At 35.1% G+C, this 20,364-nt stretch overlaps 1 protein-coding gene and 1 pseudogene across 14 annotated transcripts in view; one reads left to right on the forward strand and one right to left on the reverse strand.

Moving 5' to 3' along the window:
• Positions 1–2,409: 2,409 nt before the first annotated feature.
• On the forward strand, positions 2,410–3,211 carry LOC105502782 (annotated as a pseudogene). Its single transcript, XR_001000399.1, has one exon. The product of XR_001000399.1 is annotated as a coiled-coil-helix-coiled-coil-helix domain-containing protein 2, mitochondrial pseudogene (transcript).
• A 5,877-nt stretch (positions 3,212–9,088) lies between these two features.
• ESRRG (estrogen-related receptor gamma) overlaps positions 9,089–20,364 on the reverse strand; it is a 656,319-nt gene continuing 645,043 nt past the window's right edge. For all 13 annotated transcript variants that reach the window (XM_011929433.1, XM_011929425.1, XM_011929436.1 and 10 more), the window contains one exon: positions 9,089–13,032. In XM_011929433.1, the coding sequence (XP_011784823.1) occupies positions 12,788–13,032 (245 nt within the window). In that variant the 3' untranslated portion in view covers positions 9,089–12,787. The remainder of the gene's footprint in view (positions 13,033–20,364) is intronic.

The raw sequence follows: 20,364 nt of genomic DNA on the forward strand, positions 1-20,364 counted from the left end.
TACACTGTATATCTCAAATTATACAGGTGTCAAAAGCAGACAAGCTTCTACTATGATGCTTTGGATGTGTGTTTAGAAGGAAAAATGGGTCCCAGTTACCTTTGTTTTGGGGAAGGAATAGATATGCTTTTTTTTTTTTTTGAAACGAAGTCTCGCTCTGTCGCCCGGGCTGGAGTGCGGTGGCTGGATCTTAGCTCACTGCAAGCTCCGCCTCCTGGGTTTACGCCATTCTCCTGCCTCAGCCTGCGGAGTAGCTGGGACTGCAGGCGCCTGCCACCTCGCCAGGCTAGAATTTTTTTTTTTTTTTTGTATTTTTTAGATATGCTTTTGAAGCTTACAACATTTTGATTATTGACTTGGATGATGCTGTAATGAGTGTTAACTTTATGATAATTCATTAAGAAATATCTATGTTTTATGCACTTTACTGTTTTAAAATGTTTTAAAGGGGATATTATGTACTCTTAAAGACAATGATATATTAAAATGTCACGATGATAATGATCATATATGTCATTGATAACACAGCCCTCGAATACACAAAGCATCAACTGACAGAAATAAATCAATAGTTGTAATTAGAGATTGAGACATTTCTCTTAGAAACTAATATCAACTGGACAAAAAGTAAGCAGTTAGGAAATATTTAAATAACACTAACAATGTGTTAAAAGTAGGTACATCACCTTCCACTCTGAATATTCACGTTTTTTTAAGCTCAAGTGGAACTTTCTCAAAAATTGGGTAGACACTCAACCACAAAGGAAATTTTTTAAAAATTACATGACTCAACCACATACAGATTACATTCTCTGAAAATAAACAGCATATAATTGTAAATCATTAACAACAAATATTTTTAAATACATCTCTGTGAATATACATGTATACACATACATCAAGTTGCTAAAAAGTCCTCAATTAAAGAGAACAACATAAGAAATACTGTGGAATCCTTAGAACTAAATGCTAGCAAAAGCACTGCATGTCAAATTTCGTGGACTACTGCTAAAGCAATATTTAAAGGGAAATGTATAGCTTTGAACATATTCATTTAAAAAGTGGAAATTGAATAGAAATTATCAAAGCAATTGTGATATATTGAATTATTGTTTCCATTTACTTACTTTTCTGTATATCTGCCATGTAAATGTGCAGTTCATCACACGAAACTGCTTTGGACTTGGCTACACAACTGACTTTGGCCAATGGCAGTTGGGTAGACAGGAGACAAGTAGTGGGCTTGAAATGTAGAGCCACTCAGTCAAGCCCTGTCTAGCCATTAACAACCACCTCGAAGAAATAAGTGCTTATTTTATAACTCATTGAGATTTTGTGTTACACAGCGAAAACTGACGGATAGAAAAATCAGACGTTGAGTTGCTGCCATAATATAAAATTAAAATATCTGGAAGTAAGTTTGGGACAAAGGCAGTGAAGAATACATCTGTGGAGAGCTGAAAAAGAACGTTATCAAAGGTGGGGGAGGGGTGGGGAAGGCAATCTATGCTACATTCTAACAACCCATTTGTAACAGTTTTGGCTGCAGTAACTTAGAATAAAAAATGAATCTAACACATTTATGGACTTGGGAAAGATGGCTTATAGTCGAAATGATACATGCATGAGTTGATTGCTCTAACTGCCCATAATAAGATAAATGGATTTATAATAAGGAGAAAGAGATACACTCAGAAGTTAACTGGTCAGTTTGCAAGTTGAATTAGAGGGAATATAGATTATTTACTTAGAAAATCCAAGACTACAAACAAATGATTTTAAGGAAATTCAACAAAGTTTCTAAGTACAAGATCGATATACAAAATGAAATAGCATTTCTCTGTTTGAAAACAAAACAAAACAATATACTAACATAAAAATAACTTGTAATTGGCAAAAGCTACAAATCTATGAAGTATCAAGGAATTGGTTAAAGAAAGAGTTTATGGCGATACAATTGAGATATATATTCAATGAATTTGATTCACAAAAATGTTAATTTTCTCCAAATTAATTTCTACATTAAAAATTCTAACAATATTTATAGAAGGATCAGTTTTGGAATTCAAAATAAGATTTTGGATTTCAAGTGGAAGAATAAAATTTCCTAAGTAACTAGAAATTTGAAACATAAGACAAAGAGTGTTGTCTTATGTTTTGTGGGCATGGGTTCAGGATACTCTCTATCAGATATTTACATGAATTATAACACTATGGTACTAAAATAATATGGTATTATGGCAGTAACATATAAATTGTCCAAAGGACAGAATGAAAAAACAACATAAAATAAACTTCTTTACCTAGGGTAGTTTTGTATGATATCAAAGTGACATCATAAATCTGTGTGGAAAAAAGAGATTGGGATATAAATAGAATCTTACGTACATTAAAAACATTCAGTCAGAAGTCGCTTAGCTCTTCGCGGGTTGTCACAGGTTCAGAGGTCCAGCTGTCGCGTACCTAGGATGCCGCGTGGAAGCCGAAGCCGCACCTCCCGCATGGCCCTTCCGGCCAGCCGGCCACCTCAGATGAGAGCTGCACCCAGGCCGGCACCTATCGCTCAGCCACCAGCAGCGGCACCCCCATCTGCAGTTGGCTCTTCTGCTGCTGCACCCCGGCAGCCAGGTCTGATGGCCCAGATGGCAACCACTGCAGCTGGCGTGGCTGTGGGCTCTGCTGTGGGACACACACTGGGTCACGCCATTATTGGGGGCTTCAGTGGAGGAAGTAATGCTGAGCCTGCAAGGCCTGACATCACTTACCAGGAGCCGCAGGGAACCCAGCCGGCACAGCAGCAGCAGCAGCCTTGCTTCTATGAGATCAAACAGTTTCTTGAGTGTGCCCAGAACCAGGGTGACATCAAGCTCTGTGAGGGTTTCAGTGAGGTGCTGAAACAGTGCCGACTTGCAAACGGATTGGCCTAATCAAGAAGTTCAACCTGGAGAGATGGAAAATCAGCTCTCATATCTTAAGTTAATTTAGTATAAAAATAGAATTGATAGTGAAGGTATAAAGTGTAACCATCACTTAAACCTCTCCTGTCATTCCTAGCTTCCTTGCTTCAGAACTGAAATGGAAGGGGGCGTGTTCCTACTTTGTAGAATTTGGGACTGGGCAAAATGTGTTACCTCCTTAAACTAGCTGTTATGATTTTATTCTTTGTGAGTTAATTAGAATAAAGTCATTTTCTTCCAAAAAAAAAAAAAAACATTCAAATTAGATTACATAAGACCTAAATGTGAAATATAAATTATAAAAATAATTGCAAAAAAAAGAAAGAATATATTTTAAACTCTGAAGCCCTAGAATGAAATTGATGAATTTGACTTTATCGAAGGTAATAATTTCTAGTCAACAAAGGCAAAGGTCAATGTTATGAGATACATGATAGACTAGGAGAAGACATTTGTAATAACTGAAAGTGACAGGGATTAATATGTAGAATATACAAAGAACTCCTGCAAATGAACAAGAAAACGGTAGGAAGCCCAATATAAAAAAAAAAGCTTATAAATATAAAATTCACAGAAAGGAGAGACAGAGTTGGTACAAAAAACAAGAAAAGAAGCTCAGAGAAATAGAAATCTAACCAAAAATACACTATTTTTAAAATAATCAGATTAGAAAAAGTTTAATAGCCAGATAAAATGTATATGCTGCTGAGGGGAAATGAAATAAATACACTGCTAGTGGAAGTTCAAACTAATCTAATTCTGTAGGATAATTTCTGTAGTGAAAATAAGCATATAAATGGTCAGTGACCTGGTAACCCCATGCCTGTACATATATTTCAGAAAAACAATTACATTGGTCCATAAGGAAAAGCATCCAAAGATGTTCATTGTAACATTGCATATTGTATTAAGGCTTTGAAAGCAACCTTATTGTTCATCACAAGAGGAATAGATAAAATATGATATATGCCTTCAATGGCTTACTATGTGGCAGATTTCCTCCTAAAACACAGATAAGTCTTAAAAATCTAGTGTAGGGTAAAAAATAAGAAACGGAATAAGGTAGTCAACACAGCATCATTTCTGTATATTAAAAGTCTTACATAAACCAACATTATGTATTTTTCAAGGACTCACAAAGAGACATTGCAGGAATGAAAGAGACATGATGGAATGAGATAGTATTTCTTGATCTAAGCAACAGAATTAATTTACTCTGTGTTCCGCCTATTCAAACTTTAAAAAAAAAGTACTATCGTTCAGTGTTCAAGAAACTGCTAAATATAGGGTCAGTGTTTTAAGATATTAGGTTCAGGAGCTAGACAAACTGCGTTCTAATTTAGTTGATTCGTGTACTAATTATTTGGTCCTTGAGCAAGTTATTTAACTTCTCTGAGGCTCCTTTTCTTCATCTATAAAATGAAGATATTAATGGCTTTTCCCTCATAAAGAAATTTGAGCTATTAAATGGTATAATGTATTTAAAGAACTCAGCATAGTGTCCAGCACACAGGCCCATGATTGGTTTCTGGCTGAACCTGCAATGTGCATCAGGGCAACCCTGTTTCTATGCTATTTTAATACCCACTCAAGAGAAGCTCCCCAAAGCAACCTCCTATGCATCTGCATTCCAAGCACCTGCATTATTCCCCTGCCCTAAAGGCTTTTCTCCCAATTTGAATTAGATTATCCTGGTGTATCATCTAGCCTCTCTTGGAAAAGACATAAAGAGGAAGAAAGAAATTATATTTTCAACATATTGAACTTTTAAAATAGATACAAAGTATTTCCCTAAACTATCTAAATTAATCTTAATAACAACCCCTCAATGGTATATTCATTCCCATTTATCTAAGCAATCGAATATACTTAACTAGGAATAACATCACACAGCTAGTTAGTGGCAGAGTTGGCTTTGAACCTATACATTAAAAACTCAGTTTATGCATGTAACCAGTGTGGCATACTGTTTCTCTTTATCACTTTCCCCAGTATATTTAAGCACCACCAAATCTTATTAAACCCAAACAAGTAAGTCATGTGTCATAGAATTCCTTGTGTGCAAAAACATACTCGTATTGAACATCTATTTACCTAATAACCAGCCCAGAAATTACTCTGAGCTACGTACTTACTTCTGTGGAGAAAGTGGCTTTTTTTCTATATGTGCAATTAAAAAATAGGCCACAAATCTTCTTTTGATTTATAAACATGAACAAATTTGGTACATTAGGGATGGTCAATTCATTCTGATTTCAAAAGGAAGACCCAGGCAAAATAAAAGTCCAGTGGAGATAAAGAATCTCAGAGAGATTATTACAAAAATACCTGCAAAATAGTGTTTAGTATTAATCGCTAGTATTCTTCATTTGTAATGATAAAAAAAAAAGCCAATATTTTAAGGGAAAAAGTTAACACTTGCATGGCTATAGACTTCACTTTGGAAATTCCTCTTAAGACTTTAGCTTTCTATGCACTTTTTTTTTTTAAATAGCAGACAGTTCTTCACTTCCCAGTAAAACTGTGAAATTCGACTGAGAATGGCAGATTGAATTGGAGTGTGAATAGTGTGATTTGATGCTCCCGCTAGTCTGAAATGTTTTCCTGTTAGGCCCTTTTAGCAACCCCTCCCAAAAGTTTGTTTGCATTTCCTAAAATCAGCTCTCCAAAGTTCAGCCCATTGCAAAACACACAGGCCACTATTATTTTCACAACGCCGAGCACTTTTTTTTTTTTCTCACGGTGAAGTCCATTTCTCGTTTGATTGCATATAACAAAATTTGTAGTCTAAAGCTTAACTGATTCAGAATCCTTCATCAAAGTTGTGATATAGGACTTCTGGCAAAATTATCCAAATAATCCCATATACTCCACTACATTGTTTTCAATTCTTTTTTTTTTTTTTTTTTTAACTTCAGTTTTTTATGGGATGGAGTCTCAAGCTGGTCTTGAACTCCTGGGGTCAGGTAATCCTGCCACCTTTGCCTCCCAAAGCTCCAGAATTACAGGCATGGGCCACTGTGCCCAGCCTGTTTTCAGTTCTTTTAAAAAATAATACTGTTAAATACATATTATGCTTAAAGAGCATTTTCATTCATGGGCTCTGCTATGTCTACTATGTTTCTTTTTTTAATATACACACATATACACTTTTGGTTCATGATCTTAAATCAAAAATACTTCTTACTTCGAGCAAAGTTTCTCATGTTTGAAATTCTGTGACATGTTATGGCAATACATGACTATATTGGTACTTTTTTTAAAGATGGCACAATAGAAGAAATGGTTCATTATTAATCTGACTGGTGCCTGTAATGAAAAAGTGAGTTCTTGCTTTCAGGCCGCAGACTCAGTATGTAAATCTCTTGTGTTGCTGCAATCGTAATATTCCTGCAGCTGTGGTGTCACCTATTGTAATTTTTCTGTTAATAAACAAATTTGAAGTAGCCAGGAATCCTAAATTTTGAGACTAGTTGTTTATCTGAAATATACTCCAGAGAAATAGTAATGCAGTTCTGCTTTGAATTTAATTTAAACAGAAACAGGCAAAACAAATCTCTGTGGAGGATATTTGACAATAATAAAATATTTCTCCCAGCGGGTGAGTTGGTAGCAATTGTATTGTGCAATCCAAGCTCACGTTTCAGTAGGTCATTACCATCATAACAAGCCCTTGGACCAACTGGCATGGACATGCAACATTGAGCCCCTGATGGTCACATTATTTCAGACCTTTAACTTCATGAAGAAACAGATAAATACTCCTGGGAAAGCAGGATTATATTTTGAAATTCCTTTCTTTTCTATTTGTTTCACAATAAGATGCAGTACACAATCCATCTACTGCTACTTGTTTCATTTTGTTTTTTCCACACTACCACGGGGCATGAGAAGCTAGATTTAGAGATTTGAAAGGCCAGATGCACTGATTTAGACACTTTCTTATCTATTGGTCTATGGTCCTCTCCATTCAGGATGTAAACCATTGTAGATGAAACAAAAGCCTTAAGCATAGCTCTCTTTTCTTTCACAAGTTAATCACAAATCAATTTTATAACAAGCAAAGTGCACCTAAAGTTTTTTGCAGAGGTTCAAGGATGAAGTATTCTATCTCACTTCTACCTCTCACCTAAATCAACAATTTGAAAAATATAGGTAAGAGAAGTCCTTCCAAGAAATCAAAATTTTCTAATTTTATTGCTCTTTTGTTTGTCAATAGGGAAAGACAGGTTTTTTGGATCCCACCTAAATTAATTCTAAGGCACTTAAACGGGCCAAATGAGTAGGATATAAAAAGTGGTGGTGGGGTCAGGGGGTTGTGAGATATTCTGCAAACAAGTTTTTGAGTCGCCATCCATCTCCATCTTTATACGGAGATATAACAGGAATATGTGACTTGGGAGTTATCAAATAAAATACATTTTTCTTGTGTTTTGTGGAGGTCAAAACAATCAAAGTGCCTTTCATTGGTTTGGTAAGGAAAAAAAGGTTACGTATTTTTGTCTTGTTATTAAAAAGAAACCCTAACAAAAATGTAGAACCAATATTAAAAAGTTCATTATTTTTGGTTTATTTGAGAAAAGTATAAAAATTTAGAGCAAGTGTTTCTCCAGCTCATTTTCATATTGGAATCACCTGGAGATCTTTTGGAAGTATTCCAAAACCTAGGCCACATCTTGGATCAATGAAACCACAATCTCTGCAGGTGGGACATGAGGATCGGGAATTTTGACACTCCCCCAGGTGATTTCAATATGCAGACAAATTTGGGGACCACTGGCTTAAAAATAAATTGCTTATAAACAACTGATGAAAATAAAACTGATCCCTTAAAACAAATATATAATGCATTTGTCAGAGGTACTTGTTGTTTATATATTGAGAAACAATGTGCTGAAATGTCAAAATCCTACTTCATTTCCTTTTACACCTGAGGCATCCATGATAAATATGTCAGCACCAGAAAAGTTGTCCTGTAAGAATTCTAAATTATAAAAACGGCAGGACAGTTCTAATAGGAATTCTTAAAAGTGTGTTTGTGTGTGTGTGTGTGTGTGTGTGTGTGTGTGCGCCTAACATATTTTACAATGAGGACCTCGTTGGAAGATTACAGACACGATTTTTCCTTTTAGGTTTGTATCTTGCATTGTTTCAGTCCCATCCAAGCACTTAAAAAATATCAAAAGTAAAACATCAGATTTTATGTTGAGCTGTTGCCACTCAAAGGACATTAAAATATAAAAAAAAGACAATACTGAGCTATCTTGTTTGCTAGTGCATCTTAGTCATTTAGGTAATCCCGTGCCCCTAAAAGCAATTCAGTTTAGTGGCCTTTGTGTCATCAGCTTGTTTCTCTAGAGAACCAACCACCTCTGAAAGGTGAGAAATACAGTGGGCAAATACAATGACAAAATACCCTCAAGATAGGCAGAGAAGCCAAGAAAGCACATATTAGCACTTTGGTGATGGCTCCAGGAGGGTCCAGTGGAAGCTACAACTTGACCCTGAGCAGCAAGGCTATAACCTCTCTGAGTGTAAAAGGCAAGAGGAGGCCATTTCCTGTCAGCAGTGCTGTTTAACCCTCTCAAATTCGAAGACAGCTCCCCCTCCTAACTCACACGAATCTCTAAGCTCTGCTTGTTGACTTCTCATTCAGGAAATCTGGTCAGCAACTCCACTGCTGCTCCACACAGCCTGCAGCTTGCCGATGAGCTCAGAGCAAGCGCATGATTTAATTGTTGATAGAGGGAAATAATGGGTATCTCTAGCAGGTTTTAATATGATCTTAAAATAGGGGGAGAGTTTTCTGTTATGACATTGACATAGAGGCGATGATTTTGAGTAATGCAGGATGATGTGGAGAAGCTTTAAGATTAAATAAGAGCTATATAAAGGCCTGTCAGAATGAATTCTAATGTGCCATGAGACACTTTGCATACTCTTAAATATGCAAAATGTCTCTTGGCACCCTAGAATTCATTCTGACAAGCCTTTATATAGCACTCATTTAAACTCTGACTTTATTTTTAGGGAACAGGTACTCAGAGATACTCTTTGAATGGAAGCAACAAAGGGCAGTGTTTGTCAATTTGGTTCTTTAGTGTGGAAAAAAAAGAAACACAATACAAAAGAGCAGTCAAAAGTGGAAGCTTGTTTAATATTGCTCTACCATCATCCTGAAAGGCATAATAATTTGAGTTACACATCTGAACTGATTGGAGTTACAGAATCATATCTCCTTTTGCATTTAACAATATATACAATATAAAATAAATACATTTACACAAATGGACATTTGCTGGAGCACACAGTATGGTACACATCACAAAAATATACAATTGATTGCTTTACAGATGTGGAGCCCATCTACAGCTATAGACATGGTTTTATTATTATTATTATTATTTTTACTACTGGCTATAATGCAACTCCTGGATTATTAGAAGCAGTTTAAATTTTTTGTCCTTTTACGATCTTTGCACATAAGACTGCCATAAAATGTTTTCCTAGGCAGGTAAACAGAGACGCTTAAATAATTAAAATACAATCACCAACACCCATTTTCTCTTCTATAAGAAAAATAGCAGTTTTAAATTTTTTATATCTTTTATGTTATCATTTAAATGCAAAATAGTGGAATAAATACAACAATCTGATCTGATTGAAACACAAGTGTAACTACAAGGAGTCACACAATCATATTGCTTTAAATAAGAACAAACCTAAAAGAAGCAAAATTAAAATTAAAATCATATGGCTAAAACATACACCTTTATAACTTTCCAAAACTTCACATTAAGTAAATGGTCTTGCTTGAAACTCGAAAAGACTTCCCTCTAGTGAGGTTTAAGATGAGCAATTACCCTAAAGCCCGTGCAGTTCTTTTTAAATCTACATTTTAGTTGTATTTCCTATTTGTGAGATACTTACTCTTTTGTAATGCTGAGAGTTAAACTGAAAACTAAAAATTGTATCTCGTTCTTTGCACATATCTCCATCTCAGGTTTTCAGTTGGTTGGCTCTTACTTCTGAAGCCCAAGTACTTCAATGTGATACAGTGAAAACAATGTATATATTGTATATATTTTATTTATATATAGTGTAGTTGAATAGTAGCAACTTAAACCCTGCACAAACTTTCTGGAAAATAATCTTTTTAAACACTTACATATATAAATAATCTTATAGAATCAGCACCTTTTTTCCCAGGAGTTGTATTTTCTGTTGTTATTTTTAAAGGGATGTGCCAATTTCTGAACTCCTATCACAGCTATAAATTTCAAGTTATTGACCATCTGAATGAATTGCTAATGATGATTTATCTAGAATCACACTACAGTCACTTCTCTACTGAGAAACCACAATCTACAATATAGTCCCATATAGCTAATGATAGATACACAGTATTCCTAGCACTGGGCTGATGTTTCATCAACCCAAGGTATTTTGTTTAAAGCACACAAAGTAGCAATAGTTTTGGAAACGAATCTGCACCAAAAAGTTTTGCAACAACACAGAGCGAGTTAATAACAACATCTGAGAGATGATTGAGCAAAAGCCATATATACAGCATTTAAAAATTAGACTTATCTATATTCTTGAAATATTCAAAGTTTTATTTCTAAGCTATACATTGGTATTCTATAATAAACCATTAGAGAAATTATTCCTTGTTTTGAAAATATTATTATGATTTTGATGTGTATCTGTTCATAATGAATACTTGTTTGGAGTTTCAATCTCTTAATTAATTATTAGGAAGAACCTTATTACTGGTAAGGAATAGAATATACTACTGTAGTCTCCTGAGGAATTGTACATCCAATATTGTCTCTAATTCTACCCTGTGTCTAAAAGCACACACCACAAGAATCCAAACACCACAAGAACAAGACAACAGTCTTTGAATGCAACATAAAATTCAGAAAAGCACAGCAAACATGAAACATTGAAAAGCTGAACTACATTTCTTTTGTTTGTTAGGATTACAATTTTAATTACATCTGTGTACATAGAATAAGACTGTTCACATAGTACAGGGAGCAGCTACTAACACTGGTCCATTGGTATAGCATTTGATGGAGGTTACTGTTTATTGGTTATTCAGCGACTGTAGATTTTGGGGCATCTAATTGATTTCTTCATTAGATTACACCTCTTAACAGTCTGGAACCTGACTGACTTTCATGCTGTGACAATACTGGTTGAAAAGCACATATATTGGCTTAGCTCTTGGTAAAAACTGCAGATTAATTTAAACGAACATTTCTAAATGAATAAACTTACGTGGATTAGGTTTTAGAATTTGGTCAGGCATTTTCCGTCTTTGATGATTTTGTTTTTAATTCTGGCATTTGCCTTATTGCCTCTTAAATGAATACTGGCTCACAGCTCCTTCTAAGACAAGGTCTGTAACTTTGCAAACAGGCAGTATCACATTCCTAACCACCGTGGCAGCTAGAAATCACATGGCAACTGTGCCTCCCAAGTAGAGAGGTGCACTCCTGATAATTCTACGGATCTATATCTCATGTGCAGTGCTTATATATGTGACTACTCAGAGTCACTGTAGGTGTAATCTAATCCTTTGTGTCAGTGAACATTTAGGTAAACTGGAGCTCATGTTAAGAAACTGATGTTTGGGACCAGACTGGCACACAACATAAATTGCATCCGTGATAATATGCACCTTCCCTTCAACTATTGCTTGAGTAAGTTAAATTCCCATATTAATAAATGGCTGAAAAGTGGTAAAGCTGGTACAAAAAAATCTCCATTTGTAAGAAGAAACAAAACATTTTTAAAAATCTTCCTTCAGGATTCATTTGTCCTTCATTATTGTTCATAATTGTTCAAAGCCAGCACAAAATTGCAGTATTCTTATTTCTCTTTAGTATTGCATGAATGAATAAAGCTTAAACTATTCCCTGAAAAAGTTACATAGTAGCTAAACTAACAAATACCTGGAAGACTTGAAAAAACAATTAAGGAATCAAATGGCTGTAACTGATCTAGATGGAAAAGCAATGATAAGAAGCAGCCGATGCAACGTTGCTTAAGTTGTCTAATTAGAGGCTGCTCCCATGAAATCTAATACTGCACTCAGTCAATTCGTAATGTTGCACTGTACTTTTAGGTACGTTGGTTCTCTCTCTTTGATTCCTTAGTCACTGGGGACGGTATGGTTCACAATAAGTTCACTGGCATCCATATTATGGATCTCCATCCTTTGGCAGGGCTGGCTTCCATCTCTTTTCAGTTAGAGACCTCTTTTAAAAGTTCAGCAGCAGAAGGAAGAAAAAGAAAGATGGAAAGAAGATCAGAAGGAAAGGAAAGGGGAAAGGGAAAAAGGAAAAAAGGGAAGAAAGAGAAAGGAAAGGCGGAAGGAAGGATTTTTTTTTTTTTTTTTTTTACAACTAAAGCTATTTAAAATTTAGAAAACAGGAGGAAGATGAGTAAAGAGAGGAACAAGAGTAGCAAAGAAAAGAAAGAAGGCAAGTAGGCAGATGGGAAGAAAATAAAGGAGAATGGGAACTAGGAATGAAAAAAGCAAAGAAATAAGGGAGGGGGAAAGAAGGAAGGGAGAAAAAATAAAGAGGAAGAGAAATGTGGGAAAGAAGAGGAAAGAAGATGGTGGAGAAAGTAGAAAGAAACTCATCAGGAAGTTATGGAGGAATCTGAAAGCTGCTTCATAGTCTTGCTGCTAAATTGTCAGTGCAGTCTGTTGATTTTTGATGTTGTTAACTAAACTCTAAGTTTCTTCGACATCACTCTTGGGTTTATTTTCCCTTTTTCAACATGAAGGATGCGAAGGCCCAGGGAGCTTTTAGTCAGACCTTGGCCTCCAGCATTTCCAAAAAAAGTTTGTGCATGGGGACTTTGCCTTCTAGTTTGATGTTGTAGAAATGCTGCACGGCCTTGGTAGAGGTCTGCCTCAGGAGTGGCAGTGTCATCAGCATCTTGCCAGCTCGACGAGGGTCTTCCATGTGCTGGCCAGCTTCATAATCCTGCAGTGCCTCATGTAAGACATCCTGAAGCTTCTGAACGGCTTCAACATCTTCTATGTGCATGGAGTCTGTGCAATGAAGCAAAAGATATAAGTAATTACATTAATAATAACAAACCTATGTAGACTAGAGTTATAAAATTAGTTATTAAATTAATTATTTTTGAACTTCTCTAAGCTTGCAACTGTGATTTGTTCAGAGTCTCGCATTTCTTCAGTCTCTATTTCTTTCTAAATTTCCCTACATAATGTCTAATACTAGCTTAGAAGATGGGAATTATTAGAAAAGATCTATGATTTAAAATGTGTATTTTTCCTCCTCAGGCTGAGCAAGAGAAGGCTTTCTTTTAACAGATTACAGTCTTGACTATTTTATTCATTGTCTCATCCAGGTATATATTCATACACTCAACAATCAACCATGGAAGACCATCTATTAAAAGTATTATCTTAGTGCTGTGTGGGGGAAGGTTGTTTAAAATTCTGATCTTGCCTGGAAAAGCCAGTATTTCCCAAAGAGGGGAAAAAAATTGATGACTAAGTTCCTAAGAACTCCATGTGAATACACTGAATCTAGCACTGTACAGAAATCACAATACATTATTTATCCTTTTAGGATGTTTAATCTTGTAGTATCAGTTCATTAAAACGTCCTTACATAGTCTACTTCCCTGATGAAAAACAAATGGTGTCTTCAGATCACTGAGTTCTGAAATATTTTTCACATTTGTAAAGGTGAACTTTACCCTTAAATGAATAATTTGAACATCTAATTCCATCAAGCAAAGAAAGGGTTAACAAGGTTGCCAAATTATTCTTGTGAGAAATGTGAGATGTGGGGAAAAAATAAAAGTTACAGCTCCAGCTCTAAAGCAGACACTTAATTATATACAAGTTTGAATCATTTAGCACGTTTTATTGATTCTGATGACAGTTTATCTGTTAATTACACATAATGGAGTCTTTGGGGGATTCTTCATGTTTAATAATTCCAGTTCTCTGAGAATGCTGAGCTCTAAGATATATGTAGTTAGCCTAATCTTTCATACAATTCAAACATAGATCACATGAACAAAAAGAGAGAGGGAATGTAATTTAAAAGCAAGTGACTAAACATATAATAAAAAAGAAATATGGCAAAATAATTAAAAGATAGATATAACCAGTAGCATGTCTTGAAATTTACTCGTATTTTGTTTAGGTTTTTTTTTTTTTTTTTTCATTTACATTGTCATTTTCAATCATTCCACCACATCACTGGTGAACTGATCACTATTAACATTAGGTAGTTTAACGACATCTCTTTAAAAAAATTTGAATAATCTGGAATAAAATTGCTTATAAGTATTTACTGCTCAAGACTCAATTTCTGCCTGGCAGAGCAAAAACAAGGAATTTTTCCAAAGTGGGAAATAGTGTTGACAGTGTGCCCTGGAGCGAGACTCAAGTCACTCCCCAACATACGCCTGGCCTTTCCCTGTGGATTATTTCTACCCAGCTTCTCTCCAGTCTGGTTCCTCTCAGCATGGCAATCTCATCCACCTCCTATGGTGCTGTCTCTTAGAAACAAACATACATAATTTCTAAAGTTATCTAAGGGTTGGTAATGTTAGGGACAGAAAAACATTCATAGAGATGATGGTAACATGCTCTGATATTCTTTCTCTCTCTCTATTTTTGCACTTCAGTGCTACCCGAAGGAAAAACGGGAGGTATGGGGAAACACCATGGTGAGTCTCTAGGTACACAAAAGACTGTAATAAGGACTTTGTGCATAAGGGAACAGAGACGAGTTGGATTTTCCCAACTTATGCTGGGTCTAATAATTAGCTCTCTACATGAAAACAGAGTAAAAGATGGAAGGGGAAAATGGGAATTACACTCTGCAGTGACAAAACAAACTTGAAATAACTATTTTCCAACTAGACCAAAACACACCAGAATAAAAATAATACATTTACCATTTATTAAGCACCTATTTCAGGTGAATGTGGCCTCATTTTACCTCCCGAAACCCTAGAAGCCAGGTGGCACTGGTAATATGTGTGAGACTCAGGTTTAAATTCAAGATTCTTCAAATTAATAATGCTGCTAGAACATAGAACACCAAATGTGCACTCCCTTAAAAAATGAGATGAATTGTCCTCTAAACATATCCTGTTCAAACTCCCATCTTCATCAGCCATTCTTTACAACATTCCTAATGAAGACATTGCCAGTCATATGAAAAGTATGTAGAGTATTCTCCTTGATAAAAGGCAAAACTAATTATTATTAATTTCTTCTTTAAGTTTTCCTAAATCTGTCTCCAAATTCTATCATTTGGTCCTGTTTCTAACTACTAGAACAATACAGGATAAATTTCCTTTTTCAACATGGCATATCTTTAAATGCTTGAATTCAGCTACACAGTTACCTCGGCCCTACCCAAAGTCTTGCCTTTCCCACTACTCTTGCCCAGCAGGAGATATATTATAGGATGTCATGGGAAATGAGGCAAGAACAAATAGCAGAGAGATATGCTTACAAACAGCAATTAAGACTTCAAACTATTCTTTAAAGGATGTGATTTAGCATGAGAGATTTTAAAATGATTTAATCAAATTACTATGATAATTTAACTTCCCATTTACAGAAAAGATTCTAACTCATTTTAGCTTTACCCATTCTCAGATCTGCTAACACTTTAAATGCAAACTCACTAAATCTGAACTATTTAATTAGACAATGATTCAGCTGGCAGACTGCTGAAGAAAATATTAATCTCCATTAGGGATCCTAGTTCAAGTTCTGGATCTGTGGTTTTAATCTCTGTTTTGTTCTTTTGGTTAAATTTACACGTTGATGCCAGGCTCAATAGAACTGGCATTAGTGTATATAATTATTTCATTTTCATTGTTCGTGCTGGTTTCTTTTTAACTGTGCTTTAAAGGAAATAGTTCTAGTATTTGTGCTAATGGGAACCAGCTAAACTTAATGTATATCATAAGTTTATAAACTAACTAGACAGGACAAGGCTACATATTAAAAACAATGGGTGAGTTCTTAAAAATCTTGGATACTGGGCCCAAGTCTAGATCTATTAAGTCAGACACCAGAACTAGGATATCAGCATTGCTAAAAGTCTAGGTAGTTCTACGGCCAAGCCAGGATTGAGAACTACTGAATTAGACAATAAGACAAACAAATACTATTCCAAAATAATCAATATTTCAAAAGATAACCAGAGTGTATATAACACACATACTATTACCTATATATTAAGTCTAACACCTAATAATAAAACAGAACTTTATCATAACTTCCAATATTTTACTCTGTGAAAGGGATCCTAACAAAATATGTCTAGTTCAGATCATTTACTTTGGGAAGACAGCTAAATATCATCATCCTTACAGCTGCAAATTTAATAAAACTTAGAGCCATTAAAAAAGAAGATTTTATTTTTATATCTTCCCTAGAATAAAATATTTCCCTTCTCTATGATAGAAAATATTAATCATTGTGTGCACAGACATAGTTAATCCAAAATACCTAAGTCCCGCTTGGGAACTTTCTTCAGGACTTTTAGACCATTCTTGGCAATACTTTCTCAAGGGTGCCAAATCTCATTTTGAATATGGAATTGAATATTAGATATGGGCACAGTATATTCAGATTTGAGCCTAATATATAACATAAACCAACAGTCAGTGTAAAACTTTTCTGTGAAACACAGGACTTGATTTTCTTTGATGTTTGTAAACTGCCTACATAAAGATGGGTAGTAAGGGAAGGGTGAATGGGACTCTCTCCAATCATTGAATGAATAAAACAGAATGTGATGGACAGAATAGAGAAGTGGGAAAAGGTCTATTTTCTAAAACAGAATTTGTATCCTTAAATTTCCATATGCAATACATATGGCACCTAACAGAGTGGTTCTTTGGGTAGCAATTGACTAGGGTACTGAGGAACACTGGTTGATTACCATTTGAAATTGACTCTAAATTAACAGAGATAGTAGAATTTTTTTAGCCTCTCCAAATGTTCACATAAAAACAACAGCAACAACAACAACAACAAAAAAACAAAAAAACCCAAAAAAACAAACAAAAAAAAAACAGAGCAACTCCATGGAAAAACTAAAAACTCAAGGACATTTACAGAAAAACTAGGTGACAGGGTATTCCCAAAATATGCATAAATTCACACACACACATACACACACACACAATGAGGTCTACGTGTCTCTGCATCCCCAGATCTGTACTTATGTAGACAGATGATGTTGGCCTAGGAAGAACGGCCAACCCTGGAAGGCATCTCAAGTGCCCAGGTTGTAATCTGATTCTAGGCTTCATCCAGAAAATATTTAAAATTAACATAGAATATTTTGTCACACCAAATAGAAAGGATATTATCTAGAACTACTAGGTTTTCAAAAAGATTTCAGAAGCCAACCCAAAGAGGTTCCCACTGACAAAAATGGGACAATTTTAACTTCAAAAAGGATTATAATTGAGACTGATTGAAATCCATTAAATATGTCTGAATACTTGTGTTTATAATATTTTTTCAATAGGACATCAATTATTTACTCTGAAAGCTGGTAAATAAAGAGAAATAAGAAAGCACTTATACTACTTTTCCTAAACAAATTGTATCGCTGGTAACCAAATAAGAGATAAGAGAAAGCATTGCTTTATACATATCCCACCTACTGAATGAAAAAAGAAAAGAAAAATGACAAAATTACAAATCACTATTTTTCAACCCCCAGTGATTAACAAATTTAGGTAATGAATGTCAACAGTTGCTAACATCACAAAAAGAGAAACAAACATTATGTATCTTGCAATGAACACTACATCACTTACAGGTGCCATAGGGATATAACCTGAGTGTGATTAAGTCTCCAGATCCAGTTGCCAATTTGCACAAAATGCAACAGGCAGAAAAAACATGATGAACTTCTCCAAGACCATGCAATCTTCAAAATCCAGACAGTGGAAAACCCTGTAGGTCAAATGCCCTGGCATCTTTAACTAATAAATTGTAGGAAAAATAAAATGAAGGAGGAACTTTGGAGTACTGACTTAAAAATTCATCCTTTTTTTTAATGGGTAAATGAGCAAGACTAAATTGTAGTAGCTAAGTATACACATTTATTTTTTAAAAACTATAATAAAAGGAAGTGATGACTATAAAACTCAGGATAGGATAGTGATTACTTCTGTGGGAAGGGAAGGGGCTGAGATAGGAACGAGACACTTGAAGGGCTTTCAGGGGTTACATCACAAGTTTTATTCTTGATCTTGCTCATGTACTCATTGTGGTAGGCTGAAAAATGGCCCTGAAGATATTCAGGTCCTAATCTCTAGTACCTGTGAATGTACCTCCTATGGCAAAATGAACTTTGTAGATGTGATTAAGTTAAGGATCTTGATACGGGAGATTATCCTAGATTATTCAGGTGGGCACTCAATGAAAGTAGTGTCCTTGGAAGCAAAGGAAGAAGAAGACAATGTTACCACTGAAGCAAAATGCTACTCCTGGCTTTAAAGATGGAGGAGGGTACCCTGAGCCAAGAAACTCAGCCCTAGGAGCTGGGAAAGGCCATGGAAACGGATTCTTCCCTAGCGTCTCCAGAGGGAGTGAAACCCTGTCCATACATTGTCTTACACCTAGTGAAACTGATCGACATTTGACATCCAGAACTGTAAGAGAATAAATACGTGTCATTTAAAGCCATCAAGTTATGGTCATTTGTCAATGTAGCATAAGAAACTCATACACTCATTAAGATCTGTATTTTTGTGTGTTTTCTTTTGCATTAAAATGACATAGATAAAAAGAGAGAGAGAAAAATTTCTGATGGAATGGTCTCTTCTAGAAAGTAACAAATCAAGCAGAATTCTATGGCGGCTATAGAAACAGATGGCAGAAATATCAAGGAAGCCTTTCACATACCAAGTAGGGAGCTGAATAAAAAAAAAAAAATGTTTAGGTTTCTTCCAACCCAGAAACCTTATAATTTTAATATTGAAAATAGTAATAATAATTCTGATTTTTCTGCTTAACCATGGTGACAATAAATAGAACTTTCCATTTCAGAGCTCTCCATTAAGATACTTTTAGTTTTTTTAGAAGGCCTGTTTTCCTCATTTCTTGCTGTGGCTAAAAAGCTAACTTTCTTTGACATTTACACCAGCCACATAAATCACTCTGACTCTATTTATATAAAATGTTGAACCACAGAAAACCTCCGTGGTCGTGATTGTAGTTTCTTTCCTTCAGGCTCCTTACAAGTCCCAAATTACTGTTTAAATTGTTATGTTTACCTTGCACAATGGGATTTACCTGCTAGATCTTTTCTATTTTTCTGTAATTACTTAAGGCCTTCTGTCTCTCTCTCCATATCTTATACTTTTCCAGGGGGTTTCTAACTCATTTTGCCAGAAGTCATAAGGACAATTACAGTATACTGGGTAAGTGAATGTTGATATCAATTTGGTTGGTGAAGAGCTCAACATTTCACAACATCATAGATGATCTGCACCATGCTAATGACCTTTTGTAACAGAGCTCATTATCTTAAAATATATAGATAAAAACAATGTTATGTTATAATCATTTCCTGGAAATAAGCAACTGCAGAGTATTTTATGTGCTTATTGCCCAGATAATAAGCACATATTACCCAGGTATTTACTCACGTAAATATCTTTGGAAGGCCAAAGCTATTTGCAGCAAATATTTCTGATACCATGCCAAGACACAGTGATCATTGAACATGAAAAGAAACATTTAAGAGTCAGCTTTTATGTCTTTACCTAAAAGTTACAATACTGTAATATGTTTAAAATTTAAGGGTTGTATTAAATTTAAAAAGCTCACTTCCAAAATATATTATTCTAAATAGAATTAAAATAATTCAGTGAAGGCAGACTTGAGTAAGAACCAATGAAAAGTAAACTAGGAGATGGAAGGTTATAATTTTGATTTCTTATTTACCTGATAGTATTACTTATGGTTTGTTCTGGGTAAAAATCAGGAACAAAGTTCTACCTGCCACACAAAGCTTACACATATTCATTTCTCATAAAACATTACAATTTCTTAGTAAGCATTTCATGTCCAATTTTGTTTGTCACTTTCTTGGGTAGTTTTATAGTCTTCTAACTCCTAGAAGATGACAAGATAAAGGAAGTGGGCATGACATTCTCAAATTAAAACTACTAACTTGGGATCCCAGATGTGAAATTATAATGGGTAAAGTCTTCTGCATTAATCCTTTTAAAAATATGTATATAATTATTTGTGGAATAGAAATAGCTTGTTGATAGCAAAGGATGGAAGGTCCCACCTTCTGCCTCATAATAGCCATGCATGATTATCAGCTTTCTTCACCTACCTGTA

Source organism: Colobus angolensis, unplaced genomic scaffold (assembly GCF_000951035.1).
Source record: "Colobus angolensis palliatus isolate OR3802 unplaced genomic scaffold, Cang.pa_1.0 Scaffold81, whole genome shotgun sequence".
NCBI lineage: Eukaryota > Metazoa > Chordata > Mammalia > Primates > Cercopithecidae > Colobus > Colobus angolensis.